At 41.9% G+C, this 27,840-nt stretch overlaps 1 protein-coding gene across 1 annotated transcript; it reads left to right on the top strand.

Moving 5' to 3' along the window:
• The first annotated feature begins 202 nt into the window (after positions 1-202).
• On the top strand, positions 203-27,558 carry Rad21 (RAD21 cohesin complex component). The gene is made up of 14 exons (XM_052160418.1): positions 203-417; positions 8,845-9,020; positions 13,049-13,178; positions 14,715-14,814; positions 16,828-16,934; positions 17,530-17,736; positions 18,209-18,334; positions 18,647-18,769; positions 20,432-20,655; positions 22,060-22,237; positions 22,670-22,818; positions 23,401-23,550; positions 25,007-25,090; positions 25,750-27,558. Exons 2-14 carry the CDS (start codon positions 8,877-8,879, stop codon positions 25,939-25,941), a joined length of 1,914 nt encoding a protein of 637 aa, XP_052016378.1. The 5' UTR covers positions 203-417; positions 8,845-8,876; the 3' UTR covers positions 25,942-27,558.
• Positions 27,559-27,840: the final 282 nt, after the last annotated feature.

Below are 27,840 nucleotides of genomic sequence, written 5' to 3'. Positions count from 1 at the left end.
CAATGTACTGCGCATGCGTTGTATTTGTCAACTCTGAAGCTCCGAAAACCTCTTCGGAGAACCTTTGCGCCTGCTCCATCGCCAATAGGCGGATGGGTCAAAGACAAGGAAGTGGTCAGCGCGCCTGCGCCGCCCCTTCTGCGGCTCCGGCGGGTTGCGCAGGCGCACAAGTACCTTTTTGACCGTAAACATCCTGCCGATTTGAACCAAGGATTTGGGCGGCCGGAAGACCCGCGCCGTAACGGCAGCCATCTTGTTTGTTTGAGTGAATCGGAAAGGAGGCGGCGGCCGTGGCGGTGGCGGGAGCAACTCCGAGGCTACACCGCACAAGGGCTCCCCCTTTCCCCGCCCCCTCCCCCGACCCTTTTCCCCCTCCCCGGGCCACCCAGCCCTCCCAGCTCCCCGCAGAGATAACAGGTAAGCGACCCGGCTGATCTCGTCTCGGGCTCCAGCTCCCTCCCCCGTGCTCTTCCCCGCCGTGCTGCGATCGGGGCGCGGGCTCCGCGGCCCGGACTTGCGGTGAGAGGCGACCGGCGCCGCGCCCCGCGTGCTGCCAGCTCCCGGGCGGCGCCCAGCTACCTCGCGCGCCCGGGCCGCTGTGTCCCGGGTCCGCCCTCGCCTGGGGTCCTCGCTGCCCGGGCCGTGCTCCGCGCCTGCTGACTTACTAATGGTTCCGCTGCATTCCACGGCCCACAAAAGCCCCTCCGCTGCGCCGAGGTCGGACAGCGTGAACCCGGGGCTACGGGGAGAGGAGGGAGGTTTGAACGAGTCCGCTCTCGGACCTGGCCGCCCCCTCGGGGGAAAATGGCTGTCTGCAAAGACGCGGGACTCGGGGCGGGAGGCGTCAGGGAGGCTCCTGGGCGGGCGGTCGCCGTGCACCGGGTGTGGGGTCCCGGGACTCGCCAGCCTGTACTGATGTCGCCCTCAGCCCGATTTCTCTATAATACATACTTTTGTATGTTGGGAATCTCAGAAATTGGACAGGCTGTTTAAAACAAGACCCGAGTAGCATTGCTTCCAAGAACATGAGTGTAACTGGTATTCCCCTTAACTTTTCTAAACTTTTTATTTTCTTTTAATGGTTAAGGATCGAGTGTAGTAGAGACGTTCCGAGGCTGGGTGCCTTTTTCGTTGCAGAGGAAGGCTTTGAGAATGCTCTGCCAGGATAGTGTAAGGTGACACTGTCGAGGTGTTAAACTGGACCGAGCGGCCTTCTTCAAATTTAAGAGGGAAACGCTGTGGACGATTTCTTCGTGCTCTCTGATTTGTTAAGCTGTGTTAAGCGTCCCCAAACGCGTTGATGTTTGAATGGTTTATGGAAGTGGCTTCTGTATCTCAGCTTCTCTTTACAAAAGAAAGTTAATATTTGCTCTCCTTGAACTGTAGGAAGAGCATTGTCGCCCAGCACCCCCCCCCCACAGGGGTACAAAATCCTATTAAAAATCAAATGCCAGAGAACTAAAAGGCTGCAGAATTTTGAAACAGACTAAAGTCGCTTTCTTAAGTTGTAAATGGCTTTAAGGTTGGAAGCAACTTTCTTTGAAAAGGTATTGGTGAGGGTGTGTACCTTGTCCAGTGTTTGAATTATTTTAGAGTTTGTATAACCAAAGTTACAGAGGTGTTTAAGGAGTGGACTCGGTGCTTTTTGTATTATGCACAAGCAAGTTGGGAATTTCTTTTCAGACTTAGCAAAGCATGCAGATTCTGAGAAATATTATTTTATACTTGGGTAGTTGGGAAAACTAATTCTTGAGAAATATATTTTGTTTTTCATCCTGTCTTAAAGGTGTGGTCATTCTGAGCAAGTTGGTTTTTTTTTTGAGACTTCTTTTTGAATCTTACTTTTGGGACTACATGTGCTGTTCCATTTTATTGTCATTATCCCTAATGAATATTATATTCACTTTGTAGTTGATAGTGCTGTTAGGAAAGTTGGGGAAGTCTGATTATGTACCCCAGGCTGGCCTTGAAGATCCTCCTGCCTCACACTCAGGAATCTTAGGATGACAGACACCAAGCCCAGGTGAAACTTCAGACATGAAATGACTTCTTGACCACTACAAATAACTAAGTAAAGGAGCTAAATTTGAAATAAACCTCACTGCCAATGTTAGAACCAAAGGAGACTTGAGCAGTAATATGCAAGCTAAACATACTTTTTGTCCTTTCTCTCTTTTTTAACCTTCCAGGTCACTAGCAGGCAGCTCTTTTTTTATTTGAGTTAGGTGTTGATGTTTTCCATAGTTAGCAACCTAACCTTTAGGTTGTGTACTTTTCCTGTTAGAAAATCATAGAGATCACAGTTGAATATTATGCCAACTTGATAGATAGTTAATCAGGTTATGTCTTGACATTTAGTGTGTTAGTTTCAATTTTGGATTGGTATGCCTAAGTTTTGTTTTTTAAATATTGACTTATACGCAAAATAATGCAAAAGTGAAGGGCCACTTTCCCAGAGGGAAGGTCACCAGATTCTTAAGTACCTCACAGATACTTATGCAAATGCCCCTAAGTATGTGCAGATGACTCCACCACATTTTCTTAGCTCCCCATGGGGGGACTTAACCAACTACAGATTTTTAAAATGCTATCATAACATCTTTTGTTGCCTTTCATATTTACTATGGAAACTTTTGTTTGTTAAACCAGTGGGAGGTTTGTAAGAACCCTTTACCCAACCAGCCTATAGATAGATGCCTTTTTTTTCCCAACATTCAGATCACGATTGGGTAATTTGGTTAGTAAAATACTGCTTACTTAAAGTGTGCACCTAGTTTTCTTAGACACAGAGCTGTTGTACAGTTAATATCCTAAAACAATACTGGCAGGCGAAAACCTCCTTTGACACAGTAGAAATGGTCTAGGACGAAGCCTGCAACAGCTCTGAGATATGCGTGTGTTCGTGTAAAATTTGAGAGGGGCTGTAGTGCTTTGGTGTCTGTAAGAAATTGGCTCCGGGGCACCCTGGGCCCCTGGGATTACAGCTCCCTCCATACCAAGAGAAAAAAAATGTGGACATATTTAAATTCCCTAATATACCATATTGTTTAGGGACTAGTAAAAAGGATAAAAAGTGTGCATGTTCACTATTGACATACTTTTTTAAAAATATTCCATTTTTCAGTTGGCTGAATCTAAGAATATGGAACCTTTACATTTGAAGTGGCAACTGTATATACACCCATTAAGTCACAAAGACTCCACCCCCACCCCTGCTATTCTATGTTGTCAAAGCAACAAAAACTACACTTCCATCGAGCTCTTAAGAAATACTGTTATGTGTATACTCTTTATTCTTATGTAAAATGGGCTAGTATTTAGGAAATTAGGCAAAATATTTTATATGTACTTAGTTCTCTCTCTCTCTCTCTCTCTCTCTCTCTCCCCCCCCCCAACACATTCCAATATATCTTTAATATTGATTACTGAAAGTGTAGTTTCTGTCCAGAAAGCATGAATGTGTGAAATTTTCCCAAGGCCTTGCCAGCTTGCCCTTGAGAGAGGGTAGACTGGTTTATTCAGTCACGTTCCTAATGGGTGAGTGAAATGCTGGTGAAGACAGACTTTAGAGCAGAAACAGGAGCTTTACTTTGACTTTCTTTCTTTCTTTCCTTGCTATAAAAAGAAAGTGCTTTATTTTTTCATTAGTGAGAAAATACCATCATCAGTTGAGTTGCTTGCTGCATTAGAAAAATAGAAAAAGTTGGTTCAAAATCATGACAGGCTCTGCTTTGGTTTCAAATGCAAAGGTCTTTTGCAAGGGCTCAACAGAAGTTAGAATCTCCAAAATCTCTGCAGATGACAACAGCCATGCTTTAAAGTTTAGATTTACTGAGGGAAGGAGGTAATGATGCTTGTGTTTTTTCCTTTATTCGGATACAGGCTCTAACTGAGTGACTACTTAAAGCTGCTCTGACTTCTTGGTAGGGTGCTCTCCTGTTACTAATTGTTTCCCAGATTAATTTTAGTACTCTTGTTTTACTTACCATCTCCCACCCCAGGCCAAAGTCTATTCCGGAGGCTGCCTCTGCATAGCTGGAATGCTTTAGGCACAGCCCTCTGACCAGCAGCTGAGCCTTGCCATAAACTACTGACACCTGTTGAAACATATTAGTAGTTTTTCAGTTCTGGACTCTCTAGAATTTTTTACATTTTTTTAATTAAGAGATTAGTTAGTATATCCTAGTTTCCTAATAAGCACATATTTAGTAACTTATATAGCCAGCATTATTGTAGCAAGTTTTTCTCTTATTTGGAACAGAGTGTTTGGGGATTTTCTTGTAGGACTGCTAAGTTCTCTAGGTTTGTTTATAACACTAAGGTTAGTTGAGGTTTTACGGTAACAGACTTTGTAATGCTTGAAATCCCTGGATTGCAACTGAAAGACTCTCCCTGATTATGGTAAGCATATTGTTCTATAAAATACTAAGTGGCAAACATAACTCATGAAGTATTACTTTGTACATCACAGAACATTTAACATTATTTTGTGATACAATATTCATTAGTTCTCAATGTGGTATTTGATAGAAAGGTTACAGTATAATAAGGAGTTGATGAAGCTTGGTTTCTTGTTTTCCTTTGAGAAGTTTTTACTGTAAATTAATGACACACTTGAAACATTAGGCTCAGAAAATACAAATTTCAGCATCCTTTGTTACTAAGTATTGGAACGCAAACCAGCTGCTGACTGTGTCTGTCCTGTATCACACTCCTGCCCCATAGATAGTATATCATTTATCCCTTCTCTTTCCATCCCTCCAAGCCTTCCCTTGTACCCCATGTTCTCCTTCAAACTCATGGCCTCTTTTTCTTTGTTTTATATGAGCGTGTGTGTGTGTGTGTACGTGTGTGTGTGTGTGTTCTTTAATATAAAAATAAAACCTGTTCAGTCTGTGTGTTACTTGTAAGTATGTGTGTTACTTGTATGTATGTTTTCAGGCCTGACCAGTTGGCGTACTTTTCCTTGGGAAAGACTGTTTCTCCAGCTCTCAGAATTCCTTGGTTGCCTCTCGTTCTTGTCCAGGGCTGAGGCCTGGTGAGCGGGCTTCTCCTCTGTGTCGCATGTCTGTTGGTGTTCTTGTTCTGATCAGGTTTTGGCAGCTTCTTGAAGAGACTTCATGGGTGTGGTTTCTCTGACATTTCTAGTAGACACAGTCCAATCAGTCGTAAACCTTTCATTCCCCTGGCTCTTAAAATCTTCCCACCACTTTTCCTCCATGACCCCTGGGCCTTGGGTATAGATCAGAGTTGTGTCTAGGTGTGTCGTTTAGGACTGGATCCCACTATTCTGGATTCTGAAGTCTGTGCCTTTCTGTAAATGGTTTGTTGCGAAGAGAAGTTTCTTTTAATGAGGGTTGAGAACTGTATTTTTCTGTGGGTCTAAGGATAATTACTTAGACTAGTTAAGAATTGTGCTGGTTTAGTAAAATGACAGTTGTAGGTTCTCCCCCAAGATCCACAACTTCACTAGCTCCAGGACTGGCTGGGTTTCCAGTACCAGGCTTGATTTCCCTCTTACAGAGCATATCTTAAGCCCAGCTGGAGAGCTGTGGTCACCATCAAGATTTGCACGGCACTCCTGTACCCTTAGAGTTACTGCTCCACGCTGGTCATCATGGTAGTTCAGAGGCAGTGTAGCTCTGTTGCTTCCCTTCGGGTCCTCTGGTGTCCCTAGCAATGCCATTTAGAACTCACTATTTACCAGGGCAGCCAAGGGCAGCACAGTAGTCGTAATGTTTGAGGGAGTCTCTTGGACAACCCTGACAACTAGTCAAAAGAAAGGGGCTTTTCATGCCTGAGTTGAGTTTTGGTTAGGCAATCTTTGGCTCTTGGAGGAAGCATTATCAGTCCAAATGGGAGATTTTTATGTAAAGAATATATGTATGCTTTTACCTCAACTTACGTGTTATATGTAATTTTAGGTAGATAATAATGATTCCTTATGACTTGCAGACACCCTTTTGTATTATGTCCCTGCCTCCCTAATTATCCCCCATTTTTCCATTTCCCCCTCAGATCACGTCCATCCCACTCTTTCCCTCTATTGCCGCCTCTTCCTTTATTACTGTACTGAGTTCAGCAGTTACTCTTAGTAAGACACATGAGAGAAAACATTCAGTGTTTGTCTTACTGCGTTAGCTCGCACAATGTGATCTTCGCTAGTTCTGTGCAGTTACCTGCAATTTTTTTTTTTTTACCACAAATATCTTTGGCATACATGAAATTTTCTGGCTATGATACATTTAAAACAAAGTTTCTTTTCATCAATAGAAAGAATGGGTATGTTGTTAGTTAAAATATAAGCAAATTTTCATTTTAAAATTTACTATTCCCTTTCATTTGAAAATAGGAAATTAGTTACTGTTTTTAAAAACGTTTACATATTCTCCAGCATTCGATGTTGCTTTTTTTTTTTTTTTTTTAAACTTTAAACCCGTTGTGATAAGGGTACATTTTCTTAGTGGCTTACTGATACCAGATACCTTTTTATGTTTTTATTTCTCATGGGGATGTCTTTGCTGTGAACTTTTTCTTTGTTTTCTTATTGGATTTTCCCTTTTTTACTTACTAGCCTTTACAGTTCCTTACATATCCAAGATGAAGTTCTAGCTAGATACTGGGGTTTTTAACTTTTCAGTTTGAGTTCTCGGCAGTCGTTCCTATAGCAAACTGTTTTTATCTAATGAAAGCCAGTTTACAGAGTCCATTATGGACAGTGTGGTTTTGTTCCTAAAAAATCACATAGCCCATATATAGGTACCTTTTGTCTAGAAATGCTCTAGTTTACATTTAAGGCTATGGCCTCATTTTTTAGAGAGATTTTTATTCAGATTTAATTTGCTTCCTATGCAGTTGATTGGGGTTAACGCAAAATGGCCAGACGGAATGATTTAAAACTACAACTTTCTGAGGTCTACTCTCTTTCTGAGGTCTGCTGACTGTGGGACAGATGCAGAGCTCCTCTCGTTTAGAGGGCGGGCTAGCTGCGTGCCGATTGCACAGTGGCACCAGTCTGGGGTTCAGATAAACGTAATTTGATTTTTCTTTTAACAATTATTTGTGTGTAGCTTGTGAGATTCGAATTTCACTTTATTGGTTTTGCATTTTGTTTCTGTTCTGCTTTGATCTGTTGACTCATTCAATCTCTCCAATCCAGTGTGTTGCAGGATTTATCTATCAGTCTGTCTTTACTTGTTTCTGCATCTCTGAAAAAGCCAGTTTGGAGGTACATGGGTGTCTGAGTTCTTTGCTTGGTTGCAGTGATCCCTATGTGTATCTTTCTGCCAGTACCTTGGTGGACGGACAGCCCTGTGAGGTTAAGGCTGAAGGGGCTTGTTCTGTTTTACTGTTTATTTTTGAAGTCATCTTAGCTTTTCTGTCTGCTTTGCTGCTTCCTGTTAATTTTAGAATAATCTTACCTATGGTTCTTAAAACACTGTTTTGCTCATTGTGTTAAAATATCCTTAAAGCCATATGTAATCTTACTGTACTGCCTAGCAGCTGCACTTTAGAACTTTCGCTGTTGAGAAAAGCGGGCTCAGTAAGCGAGCACACTGTATGTACATTAGCTTTATCAGCGTAGCCCAAACTTAATAAGTAACTGAATGTTTTCCAGTGGGTGAACGGCTAAGTAGACTGTAGCTTCTTTCCTCTCATAATGTTCCTCAGCAATAAGGGAATGTTCTATTATTAATAAATAGCAAGTTGAGTGAATTTCAGCAACATTGTATTATATCGAAAGAAAGCCCCTTCGGTGTAACTTTATTGTCAATGTATTTATATGAAAATATCAAAATGAAATGTATAGTTTTATTTGCCAAAGCTTAGGCATAGGGGGCAGCGGTAGGTGAGTCAGTTGTCTGGGAAAACAGTCGGATGTCTCGTGCACACCGTCTTAGCTTACAGGATATCACTATTAAATCAGTTAAAAGGCCAAAACTACTCATGTTCTATTAAAGGTGTATGTTTTATTTCTTTATGGGTTTATTTTTTGTTTTGGTTTTTTTTTTTTTTTTTTTTTTTTCTCGAGACAGGGTTTCTCTGTGTAGTCCTGGCTGTCCTGGAATTCACTCTGTAGCTCAGGCTGGCCTTGAACTCAGAAATCCGCCTGCCTCTGCCTCCCAAGTGCTGGGATTACAGGCGTGTTCCACCACTTCCCTACGTGCTTTTCATTTCTTAAAAGTAGGCCTCTGGTATTTCAGAAAAGGGCACAAATTTATTTAACAAGGTGGGGGAGCTTAACATCTTCTGTGAAGTGGGGAATTAAATAACATAAAACAAAACTGTTAGTCTTAAAATGTAAGGAAGAGTTAGGTCTGACGGCTTCCAGCCATCCAGTGGACCGTCCACCTCCTCAGTTCCGCTTGGCAGACGGGCGGCTCCCCCAGCAGCCGTGCTGTTGCCTGCACAGTGACTGTCTTACACCTGGCAGTTTTTCTTTTCTGATACTAGGGATTAAGCCCAAGGCCCCATACGTGCAAGGCTTAAACATTTCTTTCCATGTATTTACTAGTCGATGAGCAGAATTGTGTCTGCCACCAGTAATTACATTAGAAATAGGATTTAATGCTTGGTTGGATTTAGAATGAGAGACTTTTGATGACCATCTTTACCATAGCAGTTCATAAGAGCAGTTTGACCATCTCTTTTTTCCCTGTCTTAATACTTGGCAGTGGGCCTTGTCCTCATACTGACATAATAGGATTGTTGAAAATGCTTGCTGTGCTTCCAGGCTCTTACATTCTCATTATCAGTGTAGGAAACTAGTGTTTTTACGGTTTCTATATCTTAATAAATATTTCAGTCCTCACATGAAACTAATAAATTTTTTTCTCTCCTCAGGTTTCTTCTTATTTCATAGAAAATAAGAAAAAATGTTCTACGCACATTTTGTCCTCAGTAAACGAGGGCCTCTGGCCAAAATTTGGCTGGCGGCCCACTGGGATAAGAAGCTAACCAAAGCCCACGTGTTTGAGTGTAACCTAGAGAGCAGTGTGGAGAGCATCATCTCGCCAAAGGTAGGTCTGCTGCTGGTTACTGCTATCTGCTCTTGTGTGAAAGGGAACTTGTAAAACAGAGAAGCAGAGACGCCTGTACGGAGATTCTCCAGTTTTCCTTCATTATTTTAGTTTTTTACCATTCAACATAATAATGATCATAATGTATAGACTGATTGACAAATACTCTTTACAGTCCCTAGCCTGGCCCACATTGTTATTGATGTATAGAGAGTTGATAGTTCCTGTAGAAGAGTGAGGGATCTGGAAGGTAATGAACATGAGCAGAGGCTTGTCCTTAAAAGTTGTGAGGAAACATCTGTTTTTAGGCGAGGGGTGTGGGGTTACGGTTTCATGTGCTCTGTAGACATGTGGTTGGTTTTAAGATTCTAGGTAGCTCAGGGACCTTGCTGGCATTGAAGGGTCCCATTTGAAGTTTGTAGCAACATGAAGACTACAGATGAAATCTGTCAGTAGCCATATCACCAGAGCCTTCATAGCATTTGCTTTTCCGCTAAGACATTTCAGGTGTATATGTTGTTCACAGTATTAGTTTTATTGTCTACATAAGAGTAAGTTATATGGCCTGGTAATCGACTATGTTTAGAAACTATAGCTCATTTAATATTGCTTGTCACCAGAGCCCCTTATCTGCAGAACTTAGAGGATCTGAAGCAGACCTCAGCTGAGGTGAGGTCATTCATAAGATCAGTATAAGACTTTAAGTCTGGAATTATAAACCTATAAGTCATTGCTTGGGTTGAATGTGACTGTCCTATGCCTTCTCTATTGAGATAGTTTACATTATTTCTAACTTTTAATTCTTATGGGTTTGGTTTTTGTTTTGGGATTTTGGGGGAGGGGGTGCTTCTATATAGCCCTGGCTGTCCTGGAACTCACTCTGTAGAACAGGCTAGCCTCAAACTCAGAAATCCGCCTGCCTCTATCTCCGAAGTGCTGGGATTAAAGACATGCACCACCACCGCCTGGCACTTTCTGAACTCTTAATTCCGTTCCTGGGTAATACAGTCATTGAAGAGATGGCAGCAAAATGATACCGTTGGGGAAAGGTAGTCTTTTCGGGCCCGGGCGATGACTTAGGGAGCAAGAGTGGTTGAAGTGTAAGCCTAATGGCCTGATTGCAGGTCCCTAGAACTCAGTAAAGCAGAATGAGGTGGCTCAGATCCTGTGGCCAGGAGGGAGTTGGAAAAGGAAACTCCTCCTGCCTACCGCCGCCCCTTCCCCTGCTGGGCAGAGGCTCTAGGCTGGCTCCGCTGGAGTTCACAGCACAGTTGTAAATTAGGAGAGAGAGCCCTGGTTTGCCTTTAAAGAAAGACCTAGAGAGAGACAGACAAATGTGGAGAGCCCCAACAGCTCTCCAGCTAAGGTGTTTGCTTAAGGTGAACCTAGCCACGTGAGTTGAGTCTCTGGGACCCATAAGGTAGAAGGAGATAACCTACTCCTGCAAGTTATCCTCTGGCAAACACAAATGTGCCCACTATATTTAGATGTAATTAGAAAGAAAAAGCAAAACGGTGGTGGGCAAATTCCGAGCCCCAGCATTGTTCTGTAATCCTATAGACATGTACACACAAACATTATACATGCATATTTGGACTTACAGTTAAAAATGAATGTTTTCTTAAAGGGTAGTCTTTTCTTTTTTTTTGTTTTGGTTTGGTTTTTCTAGACAGGGTTTCTCTGTATAGTCCTGGCTGTCCTGGAACTCACTCTGTAGACCAGGCTGGCCTTGAACTCAGAAATCCACCTGCCTCTGCCTCCCGAGTGCTGGGATTAGAGGTGCGCCACCACTCCTGGCGGTAGTCTAAGTCTTCTTCCTTGATACTTACCCAGTAGTTGAAAACCTAATGTCTATATTTAAGAACAGAGAGGTTCATAGCAGCTTCACTCAGACTTGTCACAACATACAGAGCGTTTCAGAGATCTCAGTGGGTGTGTTGAGAAAAACTGGGCTGTGCATGGCACTGCTGGGCAAAGGCTTCCTGCTGCAGGCTTCTGACTGCGGGACTCTTGGAAAGACACGGCTGTAAAGCTAGTGAAAACATGAGGGGTTGGGCTCAGAAGGAAGTAGGCTTGGGCAGAGCACAGGCTTGACCTCGGGCAGTAGAGCTGTGCTGCGGAACTGAAGGCGAGTGCATGGCGCCGTGATTAAATCCTTCTAAGCTCAGAAGCACTTTAAAACCAAATGAATGGGCTTTGGGTCACCATATATTGCTATATAACCAACCTATCAGTTTTAAATGTATCAGTATGCCGGGTGATACTGACAGTGGGCCACTCCCGCGGACGGAGCAGAGAGTGTACGGAAGTACCTACCTTTACTTACCTACGAAAGATGCTCTGAAATGTGCTTGCTGCAGCAGGCATTGGTGCTAGAGCTCTGAAAATTATTTAAAATTCAGTCCTCTAGAAATATGATGCACTGTGATATACACATGTGCTTGTGGACCTATATGTCTCTTTTCCGGGCTTACTGTCTGCACATGCAAGGCCTAGAGTAAGCTTTCTGTGCACTCGTTTTCACAGCTGGGCCTATCATATGGGAAAGCAGAAGTTTGGGGGGGTGTAGGTGTGTGGGGGGGTGTGCATGTGAGCATTTTCTTTAATATCTATAAATCTCGTTTGGCTTTAAGGATACTTGTTATAGTGTGTATAGAGTACTTTGTACACTGTAGAAAGTCTGGGAGATGAGAGTGTGGTAACAGATATAGACAGTTTGACATTAAAGATAACTGGTGGGCCATACAAATTACTGACTTAACATTTTTAAATCATTGTGGGTCTTTATCAGCTTTTATTATTGGTTGAGGTTAAGGTTGTCCTACCTTACCTGGGAGCTCCTGGGAACTTTCCCAGCTCCTCCTGGTAGAGGAGCCAGACCACGCCCTTTGTCCTGTGGCCTCCTTATTGCTTGGAGCCTGGCTTACCTCATTTTACCCACTCTGAACCAAACTAGTACCAGCACTACATTTGGAAGTTGCTCATTGTAGGCACAGAAGAGATGCTTCGTTCTTTCTGTGTCCTGGATTTGATGAGATTTGTTATCATTTGAGAAGTCTAAAAATTTACAGTAGCAAATTTGTTAATTTTGTTTTAAATCACATAAGATGACGATAAATACAGAAACTAGATTGCAGAGGGGTCCTAGACAGATGCAGCGTGCACATACAATGAACTTAGTTTTAAGTATATCTTTTAACAAGTATATTTTTACCATAGAATTTAGGTACCTTGAGTTTATCGTATGATTTGAAGAACTATCTGGGGAACTCTTTTGAGTTCATGTTTTTTATTTGAATTTTTTTCTTGTAGCCAGGAAAGTTTTGAAATTTTCTGTTTCAGTCATTAATACTGTGTCTGTTTAGGTCATTGTTGTGTCTTCTGATCTAGTAATAGAAAGTAATGAACAGTAACAAAAGGAAAAGTGGTAAAGGGACATTCCAGGACAGATCTAATTGGTCAGGAGCTCAGAGATGACCCAAAGCCTGAGTGCTCTGCTCGTCCACTCCTGTTCTTTCCAGTCCTCGCCATCACGCCTGTGTCCGCAGCAGGAAGGGAGAAGGAAGGACAAAGGCATTCTGCTATTTTGAAAGTCTTTCTCAGAAATTCGCTCGCAAACCCCACCCTTCTTTCTCAGTTGACTGACGTGTATGTGTTTTGGTCAATGACAAGTTTATCAGACAGGTCTGAAATAATCTTTTTTTAAGGCCAGGAGTGTTTGCTTCTGAAACAAAATCATAAATCTTGGTGTGCTGATGGTAAAATCCATGGGAAGATTTGCTTTCTGCTTCATAGCTACCTTTATGTTTAAGTGAATTTACAAATTACTGTTGTTCAGTCTGCTAGGGGGAGTCCTCGCAGAACTGATGGTTAGTGAATGCTAAGGTGAAAATATTTATTAACCTATTTTAAATCACCCAGAAAATCAAAAAAAAAAGCAAAAGGTCCTTATAAACAGCACAGGACATGCACTTTACAGTACACTTCCCTCTAATGTCTAAAGATGGTGAATTTAATGTCTTACCCAGGTGAAGATGGCACTGCGGACGTCAGGGCACCTTCTCCTGGGAGTGGTCCGCATCTATCACAGGAAAGCCAAGTACCTCCTCGCAGACTGTAATGAAGCATTTATTAAAATAAAGATGGCTTTTCGGCCAGGTATTGTGCCTTTCTTTGTTTTTTAACCTGTGAGGCTTCCTATACCACGTTGGAAACTGCTAATTGCGTGTTCTAGACAGGTGTGTTTTATTTTCATAGCAGCACAAGGAACCCTTTGTAGGGAACGCTGTCCATTCTTAGACTAGGGGTTTACCTGGTCTCAGCAACTTACAGCACCTGAGCCATCAGAGCAGAAATGCTGAAATCTGTTCATATGTGATGAATTATATATATAAAAGGTGACTCAGAAAACGCAACTGGATGGGGAACTGGCTATTTTTCCTGAACAGTCTTAACATACTTTTAAAATCACATGCACTTTTAATCCTGAGACATTTTATTTAATAGTCTTTGTCATGTCATTTTTACTGTTTTGCTTGAGGTAAGATTTGGTTCTAGAATTGGATTCTACCAACCAAAGTAAATAGTATCTGTAGTATTCATCTGAACTCACTCTACAATTTTAACAGATAGAATGTTGCTGTTGTAAGTGATCAGAATATGGGCTGCAGGCAGCCGAGTCAGCAGGGTGCTTGGAGGCAAGCAAGGAGGGCCTGGGGACAGTCTCCAGTGCCCATGGGAAAGGTTGGGGACAGTGGCCTCTGCCTGCAGTCCTGATGGGAGGGAGGAGGAGATGGCTCATCCCAGGGGCTCTGTGACCACCTAGGCTTGCAGAATCTGTGAGATACACGCTGAGGGAGAAGATCCTGTCTCAACCACAACAACAACAATAATAATAACTGGGTGTATGGGGGGGTACTTTTATATAATGGTCTGTGTTGATGATATATTCTAATACTTCTATTTTAATACATGACAGTAACTGTCTTATTTTTGTATAATAAAATGTATTTATTGCATATAGCATACAAAATAGACAGTAATCTTTTGTCCTTAATACTTGTCATGTTATTTTTAAATACTTTTATCATAGAAAATTTTGAACATAGCTAAAATTTTGTGATACTTTTCCTAAAATAACCAACTCCTATCCTAGGGAAATGACTCAGTTATACTTTGGTTCTGTAAGCATGAAGGGCATGAATCCTTCACATTCTAAGAAAATGACAAAAAAACGGGGTTCAGTGGCATCTGTAATCCCAGTGCTGGGGAAGAAGAAACAATCCCCAGGGCTACAGCCTGGCCTGCTTAAGTGTTGAGTTTCAAATGCAATGAGACCCTGTGTTGAGAAAGGTATCGAGCAGTTGGAAAAAGTCCCCTGACCTGAATCTCTGCTTCCACACTGCTCCCAAGAAAACACAGTAGAATAAGAAAATTTCTATTTATTGTTCTTCTTTGTAACCATTGATACTACCCCTGATAGATCTCATGATAAGAAGTAGAAGACTGAGTGTTTTTTGTTGGCACGCTGTTTTAAAAACTTAGCTTATAGCATATTCAGTGCCGTGGCTCAGGCTAACATGACAGCAAAGATGCACTTCCTGCCTAATATCTGGATACTTTGCTTGTGGTGCGTCTGACCCACATGTAATCTATCTACTCAGCTAGCCCTTCAACTTCCCCTCTCTTTTCCAGGTGTTGTCGATCTACCTGAGGAAAACCGGGAAGCAGCTTATAATGCCATTACTTTACCTGAGGAATTTCACGATTTTGACCAGCCACTGCCAGACTTAGAGTATGTCTGTCTATATCTCTCCTCCCTTCCTCTCTCCTCATCCCTCATCTTTAGGCTGTTTAGATTGCATCTCTCACCTCCAGTTTTGTTTCCATCAGAGTGTTTGATACTAAGGTACCAGCCATCTGAAACCCATTTACTTTGATTTAGGAGTATGTTAATAATTAGGTGTACAATTTAGGAAATGTTTTTCTCTGAGAAAATCATGTGGGTATCAACTTCTAACAACTACAATTTGAGACTACTGATGGACTTAGGCAAGGCTCATGTATCTGAAGACTTGTATAGATACATTCTTTATATAAAATAAATATAGATGATGACTTACATTACCCTATAAAGAATACAAAAGTGTCATTGTTTAAAGCACACATTTAAGAGGGAAAAATTAATGGAGATGATTGCTTTGGCAGAGAAGTATTGTATGTTCCTCCTTCCTTCTCCAGTCATTAAATCTGCTGTTAGGATGTGATGGCAGGTGTGAGAATACCTTACCAAGTCGTTGGGTAGCAAGCGCAGTTGACAGCCAGTCTGTTTGCCTCTAGTTGTCAGTTGTGAGAGTGTCCAACAGTTTATACTCCGAGGGTTAAGAGTCACCTGGCTGAGTGTAGTAATGTAAGCCTTTAATCCCAACACTGGGATGCAGAGGCAGGCAGATCTCTGTGGGTTCGGGGACAGCTAGGGCTGTTACACAGAGAAACCTTGTCTTCAAAAAAAGTTCAATTACAAGCACAGGCTGTATGTGGCAAAAACATACTTTTCCATAGGCACATGAATAACAACAGCTGAAATTCCTGTCTGCTATGTCTGAAAGGAGCACAGAAACACAGTCCAAGAATAATTCTGTGCTTGAAGAAATTAGGGTCAAAACAATGCTCTTGTCTTGTTTACTTGGAGTTTTCTTACAAGAAATCTCAATACTACTTCGTTCTTGGACTGTGTTCCAATACCAGCCATCTACACTGAATTCCCTATGTATTTCACAACAAATTTCCTTGATTTTGAAAAAAATCTGTGAGGCCTAGGAGGTTGATTGTTGTTTCCCAATTTTTATATTGTGTTAGTTGTGACTTGGTGCTAGCTGCCAGCTTCCCCACCCCTCAAAAAATAACATTATGGACCTCCTGTCTATTCCTCTAGCGGTTTCTACTCATCTGATATCAGCTTTTTAAACCCATCTTCCCATCTTATGCTAATCATGAGTGATGTTTTTATCTGTGAAGCTTGTGCCTTTACAGACAAGGAATTTCTTAAACACCCAAAATGCTACAATTTGTTTGGCTTGGCATTTCTGTTTTGGTTTTTCAAGTCTCACTTGTTAGCTCAGGCTGTCCTGGAACTCACCATGTAGACCAGACTGGCCTCAAACTCAACTGTCTCTGCCTCCTGAGTGCTGGGATTAAAGGGATTCACCACCACCATCCATCACAAGAAATGCTAGTGACTCGTAATATATCCAGTCAGCATTTAAATGTCCCAGCTGATTTCTGTACATTTTAGCTTTTTTTCTTTTTGGTTGAAGGCTATATGAAGTCTGCAGACTGCATTTGGCTGATCTGTCCAATAAATGCCAGTCTTCAGAACTCTAGCTCTGCGACTCTTTCCATCCATTGCTCATTGTTTCTGCATTTGCCATTGGTGTTCTCATCGGTGTTTATTTTACATTATATGCTTTCAGATTATATGAGAGGTCATGGTTGGTAGATGATCAAGTTTCAGAAACACTAGGGAATGTTAAGAGTTCATACATACATACTTACATACTTACAGCTCCCGTGAGTTTCTCCTAGTTCATAACCTCTAATTCTTTACCAAATTACCTTAGGTAGTGGTTTGAATGTATGGTATTTTCTTTCCTGTCATTAATGACTTTAAATTTCTAAATACAAATTAAACTTGAATTACATTAATTTTTAATATTAATACGTAATAAAATATTAAATTCCTCAAAGGGGTATCTAGAGGAAATTGGGGTACTTTGTGAAACTTGATGTGTTTCCATTTCTTTGAAAGTGACATTGACGTCGCCCAGCAGTTCAGCCTGAACCAGAGCAGAGTAGAAGAGATAACCATGAGAGAAGAAGTCGGAAACATCAGTATCCTACAGGAAAATGATTTCGGTAAAAGCAAATTTCTAGTTGCTAATTATGTTTTAATTATGTTGTTATATTGCCAGGAATTACAACGAATCTAGGGTTAACATTTATTTCCTGCCGACAGAAAAACTTTGTGTCTGATTAGTGCTATTGTATGTCAGACATCTTTTCAGTTACTGTACCAGAGTTGGGGTTCCTGACCCTCCTGCCCACTGCACAGAGAGAGCCTGTTATCTGAAGGTGTGTGTGTGCGATGTCCAGGCTCTGTAGTATCGGGTGCTTCTGAACTAGCCATTGTGGAGCTTGGCTGTATACTGTAAACATTATTCAAAACCTTAAGTGGTCAACTTGGCACTGAGTCGCATTTGTTGATACATAGCAGCACTTTCTATCCAAGTGGACGTCTGTGACTGTTAATTGTGTGTGCTTAGTTTACCGTACGCAACCTGATTTTTGTTGGGCATTCTCCAGAGGTACAAAGTTTACATCACATATTTTAATATCTGCCAGCAAATACGGTTTCAGGAAGCAATGCAGCATCATAATTACACTAAAACATCAACTATTGTAACTAGCATTTCTGACTTTTCACAGCTAATGACATACTTACTGTGTTCAGGTGACTTCGGAATGGACGACCGTGAAATAATGAGAGAAGGCAGTGCTTTTGAGGATGACGACATGTTAGTGAGCACCAGCGCTTCCAACCTCCTCCTAGAGCCCGAGCAGAGCACCAGCAACCTGAATGAAAAGATCAATCATTTAGAGTATGAAGACCAGTACAAAGATGATAATTTTGGAGAAGGAAATGATGGCGGTATATTAGGTGGGTTGTTGTGCTTTGTTTCTTAACTTTGGTTCAGAATAGTCACCAGTCGAGAGCAGAGTCCTGCCTAGACAGTGTGCATGAAGGGGGGATCCGTTGTCTCACCAAAGCTTTCTAGAAAACTAGCCAAAAACCTTTAGCTTTGTGTACGTGGCTTTTATCGGAGGTCTGAATTTCACTAGTTGTTGAAGCTGCCATGTTTGTTCGGTATCTAATAAGTAGATTTTGGGGTGAAGAATCAAGACAGGGACTCACTTTATAGACAAAGCTGGCCTCGGTCTCACAGAGGTCCACTTGCCTCTGTTTCCCAAGTGCTGGCATTAAAGGTGTGTATTACCACACCCTTCTATAAGGAGATATATTTAATCAATCCCCTTAAACCTGTTTCTCCCTGGATGAATTAGGTAATGTGATCATAGCTTTTTTTTTTTTTTGCTTTTTAAGATTTTAACTGTTACGTTTTCTATTTCAGATGACAAACTTATAAGTAATAATGATGGTGGCATCTTTGACGATCCCCCTGCCTTGTCTGAGGCAGGGGTCATGTTGCCAGAGCAGCCTGCACATGACGATCTGGATGAAGATGACAATGGCTCACGTGAGCACTTATGTTCTGGGATTCTTGGGGTTGCTGGTGCAGCAGTGACAAAGCAGGTGGTGGCACGGAGCTCCCTCCTGGGAACGAAGCGCCCTTGACTGCTGGCCGGTGCTTGTGGTTGCCGTGTTGGTTATCTGTGCTCTTCCTCATTGGTTCATTGGAGCGGAGCTCTGCAGGGGCTGCTGCCAAATACATACATCAGTACTTTTCTTCAAACCCTTGGGCTTGTTTCACAGGCTGAAAGGGATTTCTTTGTCCACTCAGAGTTTGCATGCTGTAGCTAAGCCTGTTCCAACCATGTTGCTTTTACAGTGGGTGGGCCTGATAGCCCTGACTCCGTGGATCCTGTTGAACCGATGCCAACAATGACTGATCAGACAACACTCGTCCCAAACGAGGAGGAAGCTTTTGCATTGGAGCCCATTGACATAACTGGTGAGCAGATAGATTCCACAGTGTGTAGGCCGTAAGGTCCTCGGTGCTTTCTTTCTCCGCTGTTGAAGACCAGTGCCTTGTGCACACATCTGTAACAGTCTTCCGCTCTGAACATTATAATTTGATGTCTGGTGGAAGACTTATACAGGGAGCTGCAAGGTGTAAAATTACAGGACAGGTTTTCCCTAACTGTGATTTAGTCTTTGGGAGTCCACACATACTAACAACAGTAATCTTGGAGTCAGCCAGATGGCTCAGTGGGTAAAGATGTTTCCCAGCAGGCCTGGGGATCTGAAGTCCTTCAATCCCAGGGCCCCACGTGGTGAAAAAGGAGAACCAATGCCCCCATGATGTCCTCTGGCCTGCACATGTGCCCCTACACACACACATTCACACTACCTTTTTTCTTTTTCTTTTTTTTTTTTTAAATGTATTTTTAGGAAGAATGTGATGACACAGTTTTCTGTGGAGGGCATTCTGGTCAGTAAGAATGATAACTCACTTTAGGAGAAGGGAAGGAAGGCAGACACTGCAGGTGGAGGGCAGTTATGGAGACAGACCCATTAGTTCATGTTTCTAACCTTTTTTATGAAACTTGGGCTAGTGTGTGACAGAGTGAGATTGAACCAGTCACAGAAGCCTCTGCAGATGCAGGCATTGCACTGTCATTCCAAAGTGCTATGAACGAGAAGCAAACAGGCGAGGTGTGTCAGGACGTATTGCCAGACCCTGAATGACCCTGAGCTGTTTCCCCTTGATCCAGCACCTCTGTATAGCTGTTACTCATGAATCACGACTAGTGCAGTAAGCGCCGTAGTCCTGGGGCCATTTCTAGGCTACTTAGTTGACTTGAGACACACTATTTTACAGCTCTTTTTATAAACAGTCAGCCTGATTCAAACAAAATAAATTTTTTTCCTTTTGTTAGTCTAGAAGTTAGTTTCTGTCTTAGTCATAGTTTAAAATGTTAGAACTAGCCAGGCATGCTGACACATGCCTTTAATCCTAGCGCCGGGGAGGCAGAAGCAGCCAGATCTCTGCATTGTGGGTAGACTGCTCTACGTATCAAGTACCCTGCCTGTCTCAAAAAGAAAGTCAGAACTTGGCCAGTCACTAACAGATGGTCAGGCCTGAAAACATGTGTATATAGAAGCACCATTATGTAGACTGAACAGGTTACGAGTACTTGCATTAATACACAGCACACACGTGCAGTGACAAAGAAAAAGAAGCTATGAACTTAAAGGGAGAGAGAGGAAAGGAAAGCACATGGGAAGGGCGAGGGGGAAAATGGTACAGTTATATTCTCAAAAAGCAAAGATCTAATTAAAAGGCAAATATACGTGATTCTAAAAGAATGTCAGAACCTGAGTCTGACAGGTGTGCTGTGTTTACTGAATAAAGCCATGTGGACCTCAAGGTGTTGAGCCTTGGATTATTTGCCTATTTTATAATAAAAATCTGTGGACTTAATGCATTCAGTGAACTTCTGCTGAATATCTGTTGTATATAATGCTTGGAAAACATCGGTTTATCTGTCTTCACGGGGGGCTTGCTCCTGTGCTCTGTGTCTGGAAAGGCAGAAGGTAACACCAGCCCAAGATGAGGAAGGTGGTCCAGGCTGGCCCCTCAGGAAAGTGATATTGTATTCTTCTGTTCTAGTCAAAGAAACAAAAGCCAAGAGGAAGAGGAAGCTGATTGTTGACAGTGTCAAAGAATTGGACAGTAAGACAATTAGAGCCCAACTTAGTGATTATTCTGATATTGTCACAACTCTGGACCTGGCTCCGCCTACCAAGAAGCTAATGATGTGGAAAGAGACGGGAGGAGTGGAGAAGCTATTCTCCTTACCAGCACAGCCGCTATGGAATAACCGACTACTGAAGGTGGTGCACTTGGCAGAAATTATTTTTTTGTGTGCATTTTGTCTTCTAGAAATAGTGTTTTCTAAAACTTTTGCTTAGAATGTTTTTTGTTGTTTGTTTGTTTTAAGACATGTGGTTCTTTTCTACCTTAAATCGCTGCATGCTGCCTGCAGCCTTGCTCGGTACTGAGGGGATATGTTTTCCTGGTAGACCACCATCGTGGGGGTAGCGCACAGCTCTGCAGTCCTAATTGCTCACTGGCTTCCATTCTGCAGTCAGCTCTGCCGCTCTTGTGGGAGAGGCCTGGCTCTGTGGAAGTGCTCCTCCACACCCCAAACACATACTAATTAGCGGTGTTTAGCTCCTCTGAGTACCTCTGAGTGAAACAAGTATGTGGCACCTGCTGTTGGAAATGATGCTGTTAGATTTCTGAAGAGAACAGCTGTTTTTTTCTCTACAGCACTCATAAGCAGCGAGGTTATGGTAGCTGTTCTTTAATGGGAACACTGTCAAATAGTCTTGAAAACTGCCCCATAGAAATGTTTATGTTTGGAAGGATGTTTTAAGAGTGGTGCAACCACTGGTCATGTGCCTGTTTTTGTATAAATAATCCTCGTGTATGTGTCCTTAAACTTAACTACACTTGGCCACAGAAAAGAGAGACGTGATGTAGAAGGACTAGCTCATGTGCCTGTATTAAAATGTCAGAATAAACCCTATTTATATGAATGTAGGCTAATAATCTAAAATTGGTCTTTGTTTCAATAGATTCAATTTTTTCTAGGCAAAAATTGTAAATTTGAGGAAAACTACTTTTGCAAATGTATCTGTTTATAATTTAAAATATGAGATACTCTTCTGTGATATAATCATGTACTTTACATGCTTGTTAATAAGTAAGAATGGTGCCGGGCAGTGGTAGCACACGCCTTTAATCCCAGCACTTAGGAGGCAGAGGCAGGTGGATTTCTGAGTTCAAGGACAGCCAGGGCTATACAGAGAAACCCTGTCTCAAAAAAACCAAATCCAAAAAAAACAAAAACAAAAAATAAGTAAGAATGTTGTGTGGTGTTGTATAAGATTTCACATAGTAGTTAAACCTTGTGAAGACAAGCATGATGTAAGCTATTGAGCACTGTGACAAGTTGGGTGCTCAGTTTATCAATGAAAATAACTGCAGCCAAATAAATTAGAAACCTTGAAGCCTAATAGATACCATTTTCCACTTTCTGAAATGGCTGCAATTATAATTTGAACACTTGTTTTTTAAAACAAATGTGAGAATGTGAATTAGAAGCGCTAAGTGTGCACGTGCTGCTTTCTGATTGCGAACTGTATTAAGCCTTCCGTAGTGAGAACAGCACAGATGCGAGTGAGCCTTCTGTCCTATGGCTGTACCGTTGACGCTCTGCTTGTGTTTGATAGCTCTTTACACGCTGCCTTACTCCACTTGTACCAGAAGACCTTAGGAAAAGAAGGAAAGGGGGCGAGGCAGACAATCTGGATGAATTCCTCAAAGAGTTTGAGAATCCAGAGGTTCCCAGAGAGGAGCAGCAGCAGCAGCCGCAGCCGCAACAGCCACAGCCACAGCGAGATGTCATTGGTTAGTTCCTCTGGGAGGGTTCGGTTCCCAGCTGAGGTTTGAGATGTCTTAGACTTACCATGTGCTGTCTGCAGCAGGGCTCACCTAGGATGGAGGGGCGTGTTTGGGGAGGGGCGTGTTTGGTTTGGAGGCGTGGAGATGCATGAATCTCCTCACCTTGCTGGATTGGAAACTCGTCTTCAGAAAGCTGTAGGACTCGATGACTGAATTAATAATTAAAAGGGTGTCTGCATAGGATTGGGGAGCGAACCACTTTCAATGCTTCTCCCCAACCTCTGTACTTGCAGTGTTATAAACTGAATCATCTGTGTACTTTACTGGCTTTCTTCATTAGGGAAAGTAACTATATCTAGGTCTTGATACACCAATTTTAGAAGCAGATTGTTCCAAAATACTTTTGAAAACCAAATTCCTTTCTCGTGGTAATTGCAGATGAGCCCATTATAGAAGAGCCAAGCCGCCTTCAGGACTCAGTGATGGAGACCAGCAGAACAAACATAGAAGAGTCAGCCATGCCACCACCACCCCCTCAAGGAGTTAAGCGAAAAGCCGGGCAAATAGACCCAGAGCCTGCGATACCTGTAAGTGAAAAGAACAAGATTGAAAGAGAAATAGATGGTCATGCAGTTAGTTGCAAGAGGCCTTTTAGGAGTCTCTTGGTTTAGATCCGGAAGTGGATCTGGAAGAATGACATCAGGATTTAGGAGCCCAGTCTTTTTGTCACATATGGGAAAAGATGCTAATGCACTCAGCAGAGACCTCTTGGCTCTTTGTGAAGCCAACACATTAGGGCTTCTAGTTTTAAGTCTGTGGAATAAATTACTGTGAAGGGAAAGCAGGCCTTTGGTAGCACGAGGTTCCTGTCTCAGGACTTGTCAATAAAGCTCTTTTTCCTGGACGGTCACAGGCAGGAACGGTATTGCTGCTCTCGTGGTACTCTTAAAGACTTTTAATGTACCTTAAACTCGAAGAGTCCAGACGGACCCAGGAAACAGTGTCTTTCCGTGTTACCTGCTGCTGAATGAGTGCAGAGGTCTTTCTGAAAGAGCGTGGGATGGACAGCAAGTTATTGTACTGACTTTAAAGTAGTTGATCTGACCCTGCATTTTAGAGACGCTGCCATTAAAACCTGCATCTTGAACTTTGTTCTTTTATTGTTTAAGCCTCAGCAGGTAGAGCAAATGGAAATACCGCCAGTAGAGCTTCCACCGGAAGAGCCTCCAAATATCTGTCAGCTGATCCCGGAGTTAGAGCTTCTACCGGAAAAAGAAAAGGAAAAAGAGAAGGAGAAGGAAGAGGAAGAGGAGGAGGAGGTAAGAAAACTGTAAAGATCTTAAGTGAGTAAGAATTCCCATGCCAGGCTCATTTGAGTTTTCATATTTGCGCTAAGCCAGTGTTGGGCATCAGGCAGTGAAAGGTGGTCCTGCGGTGACTTGATGTGCAGGGTGGGTTGGTATTGGGGGCGGGGGGGCTGTGATCGGGATATAAGATGAATAAATTATTAAAAATAAATAAAACATTTAAAAGGATAAATTAAACTAAATTCTTAGTGTAGTAAATCGTCAACTTTTGTGCTGTTGTAATTCCAAATTTCCCTCAGAGGAAGGATGGCACTGCCCTTAGAGGCTGTTGCTAGACTTGTAAATTGCCTTTTATCATCTGTGGTCAGGGGCTGATTCTTACTGCCATTAAAGCCAGCCTCTGGTCTAACCTGCCTGTGGCCTAGAAAGCAAACAGCCAGAAATACACCATTTTTCTGAGGTTTGGTTTTGTTTTAATTAAACCAGAGTAAGACCCGGCTTGTGTGGGTGGAGCTGGGAGCATTGTTACTTTTTACAGAATGGAGATGTTTTAGACTGCTTCCCTTTTCTCCCTGAGCTATGTTAAGGGCCTTTCTAAAGTTTTTATCTTCCTTATTTCTAGATCATCCAGGTAGTGTAGCTTCTCATTTGATGTTTTTATCATATATGTATCTACTTAAGCATTTGCCTTTAAAAGTTTTTCCAGATAACTAAATGAAATTGTTAAAATTTCTCAAACCTGTAGTTTATATGTTGAATACAATTTACTAATAGCCATTTGTTTCTAGTAATCTTCATATCAGTGACAGAAGGTAGATATATTCCTTTCCTGTAATAGTACACAATTTTCAGCTACAATTGAGTTTCCCAATTGTTTGATTGTGCTGTTATCTCAGATTTTCAGTACTGCTGCGGCAGGTGCAGCTACTGACCGCTAGCTTTCTTAGAGCGCTGCGTAATGCAGTGTCTGGGCAGCATGGCAGCCCCGGCCCTGCCACCTTAGAGCTCAAAAAACCATTTGGACAGTTAGGGTAAGATAAAGCATATGTTAATAATTAACAAATTACTAATCTTGAGTTGCTCAGAGAATGCAGGCTCTTGGGTACTGGTCAGTTGGCATCGTCCAGGGTTGCCCATCACTGTGCTTTGCTGTTTTATTTACGGCTCTATGTAATTGAAAGAAACATGTACTTAATGTGGTTTGAGTCCTGGCACATGCTCTTAACTAGGTGACCTGCAGCAATCCATGTTCTATGACTTATAGATCGTGGCAGAGACGTTATAGGCACGTGTTTGCTTATAAGAGCTATTGTTTGTGATCGAAGCTCATAGCAGATGGCAAGTGATTGTGCAAAAGCAGGATGGCAGGTTTCTGTTGCTGAGTCTGACTGTTAATCAAGGTTTCTGGATATAGGGAAGTAGGTATCTCAGCAGGACATTTTCTCAATTCTGTTGACCATTTATTCAGGATGAAGATGCTTCAGGGGGTGATCAGGATCAAGAGGAAAGGAGATGGAACAAAAGGACTCAGCAGATGCTTCATGGTCTTCAGGTATGGCAGCAGAGTCCACAAAGTCCTTCCCGGAAAGCAAGTCCTCTCAGAACCCTGAAGCTCGCCTTTGTGGAAATTCCTCCAGGGCTACATTGTGTTAAAGTATCTTAATTACATACATGAAGTGTTAAGCCAGGGGTAAACCTAGAGCATCTAGTGTATGTAGCCGTGGTTATCCTAAGAAACAGACCCGTGGCGCTGATTCAGAGCAGGCCTGTGTGCAGTTCTTTCTTGTTTGATTAGCAAAGGTAACGTGCCAAGTCACAGAGGGCCGGGCGTCATCAACCTCAGCTCAGGGCTCCAGATCCAGTCCTTCAAATGAAGGATGGACAATACTCGCTCAGGGCATGGGGTGTTACCAGGGATAAATTTGATTTTGGTTTTGTTTTCACTTTAAAATCTACTGAGTGTTTTTGCTATCTCACATCTATATTGTAGCAACTTCACTTATTTTTGGACTTTTTATGCCTTTAGGTAATATGCTGTGTCCTTTTACTTTAATGACTAGCATGGTAACCACTTGCATAACTTCATGAATGTCCAGTCTCGGCTCCAGCCCAGTGGAGCTCACTTTTACCAGTGCCAAAACTGCATCATCTAGCTACTACTATATTGTGTGAATTACTTGAATTCATCTGCTTTGTTTTGTTTTCTTTCAGCGAGCTCTTGCTAAAACTGGAGCAGAGTCTATCAGTTTGCTTGAGCTATGTCGAAACACAAACCGAAAGCAGGCAGCAGCAAAATTCTACAGCTTTTTGGTTCTTAAAAAGCAGCAAGCCATCGAGCTCACACAGGAAGAGCCGTACAGTGACATCATTGCAACACCTGGGCCAAGGTTCCATATTATCTGAGGAGCTAGACACATTAGAGCTAGTGTTAACTCACTAGTACATCCGATTGCCCCCGTGTGTAGGGCACCAAAACCCTTTAAGAAAGTTTTTAGATTTTTGTTTGTACAAAATCTTTGCCTTTTCTTTCTTCATTTTTCCCCCAGTGTTTCTAATTTTGTCAACCATATTTTAAGGGAAACTGCATATTTGGGTTGGGTTTGTATTCCTGGAGAAGACAGTACCCCAAGAACCCAGAAGACTTTTAACAGTTCAGAACAGATGTGTGCAATATTGGTGCGTGTAAGAATATGGAGTAACAGTCAAAAGTCACCATTTTTATGTTAGTTTTCCATTACTATGTTGAAAAGGAAAACCTGCCTAGGAAAATGCCTGACACTTTAAGAACTGTGGTTTGAGTCCCTTGACAGGAAGAGAAAATGTCTTCCCATCAGTGAAACCAACAGTCTGGTTAACCACTGTACCTAGGGATAGTGTGTGAAGCATCGTACTTGTCTCCTTGATCATGTTTTAAAGTAAGTCCATAATGACGAGAATTTGAGTTTGTGCTGACCGACCTTCCACTGCTGTGTTCTGAAATCATTCCGTGAGTGAGTCTTAGTGCAGCTCACCCTGATCGGACGTCCACAGTGGGGTGGGTGACTCTGCAGGCTGCAGCTCACTGATCGGACATCCACAGTGGGGTGACTCGGCAGCCTGCACCTCACCCTGATCGGACGTCCACAGTTGAGTGACTGACTCCGCAGGCTGCAGTTCACACTGAACGTCCACAGTGGGTGACTCCTCAGGCTGCAGGTCACACTGATCGGACATCCACAGTGAGGTGACTCCGCAGGCTGCAGGTCACTTTCTCAAAGGTGTTTGGATTTTTGCTTGAGTAATGAGATCATGAAAATAGAAATTCTGCCTGCTGAAGGGCAAACCAATGAGAAACTACACCAGATTGACTTCCTTTAAGCAAACAGTGCTGTAAAAACTAATGGCTTCTCTGATATTTATTATAAATGTTAGTACTCATCTTTTTCCAATGCTGCACACTCCTGTATTTGATACTTATTTTTAATAACCTTGCAACTATAATCCTGTATCAGTTTCCTATAATTTAAATGGAGAAAAACATCCTAATAAAGGCTTTATTATTAACAGACCAGATAGCACCAGAAATTATGTGACTATATAAATATCAAAACATGTGTTCACTTTGTAGGACAAAATTATGTTGAAAGTTCTAGCTTAAGTGTTGGCACTTTTATGGGGGGGAAATCACTTTTAAAACTAAAACTTCCATGTATACCCGGTAATTTAAAATTATGTGAAATATTTTAAATTTGTGAACTCGTAATTACTATTTTAATGATTCAGTTTCTCGAGAATGGTAATTGTATAAAATTGCTCTTGCAGTTTTCTTTTCAATACAACGTGCCTGTAAACCATGGATATCCCCTTTGTAAAAAGACACTGTAGATAATTGAATGTTTGATTATAGAAAGGTCATTAGTTTCTTGTTACACATTTTGTTAGTCCGGTTTTTGTCGCTTATTGGGTTTAATATTGTTCTTGAAAATAGTCAATGCTATGTTATGTATAACTTTTCTAATAAAAGTTGTGTTTCAAGCTGTACATTTTGGAATATACTCAGTTGGTGCTATATCACAAGAGAAATGTTGACTGAAAAAGTTAACATGATCAAATATTTCATTTGCTTTACCTAGGAATATTTCATGCTAATTAAATGATTTTTTTAAGTTCAGTAGTTACATGGATAATAGTGACCATTGTCTGACAGCTTGTATTGAAAGGCTATACTATCTTAAGATAATTCTAAACCTAGGCTGAGTGCTTGGAGTCCATACATACACAAATGTGTGCTCTCTTAGAGCTTATGTTCTGACAGGGAGACCA

Source organism: Apodemus sylvaticus, chromosome 17 (genome assembly GCF_947179515.1).
Source record: "Apodemus sylvaticus chromosome 17, mApoSyl1.1, whole genome shotgun sequence".
Taxonomy (NCBI): Eukaryota; Metazoa; Chordata; class Mammalia; order Rodentia; family Muridae; genus Apodemus; species Apodemus sylvaticus.
The sequence above is the reverse complement of the archived record's forward strand: the minus strand, read 5'-3'. Positions and strand labels throughout refer to the sequence as shown.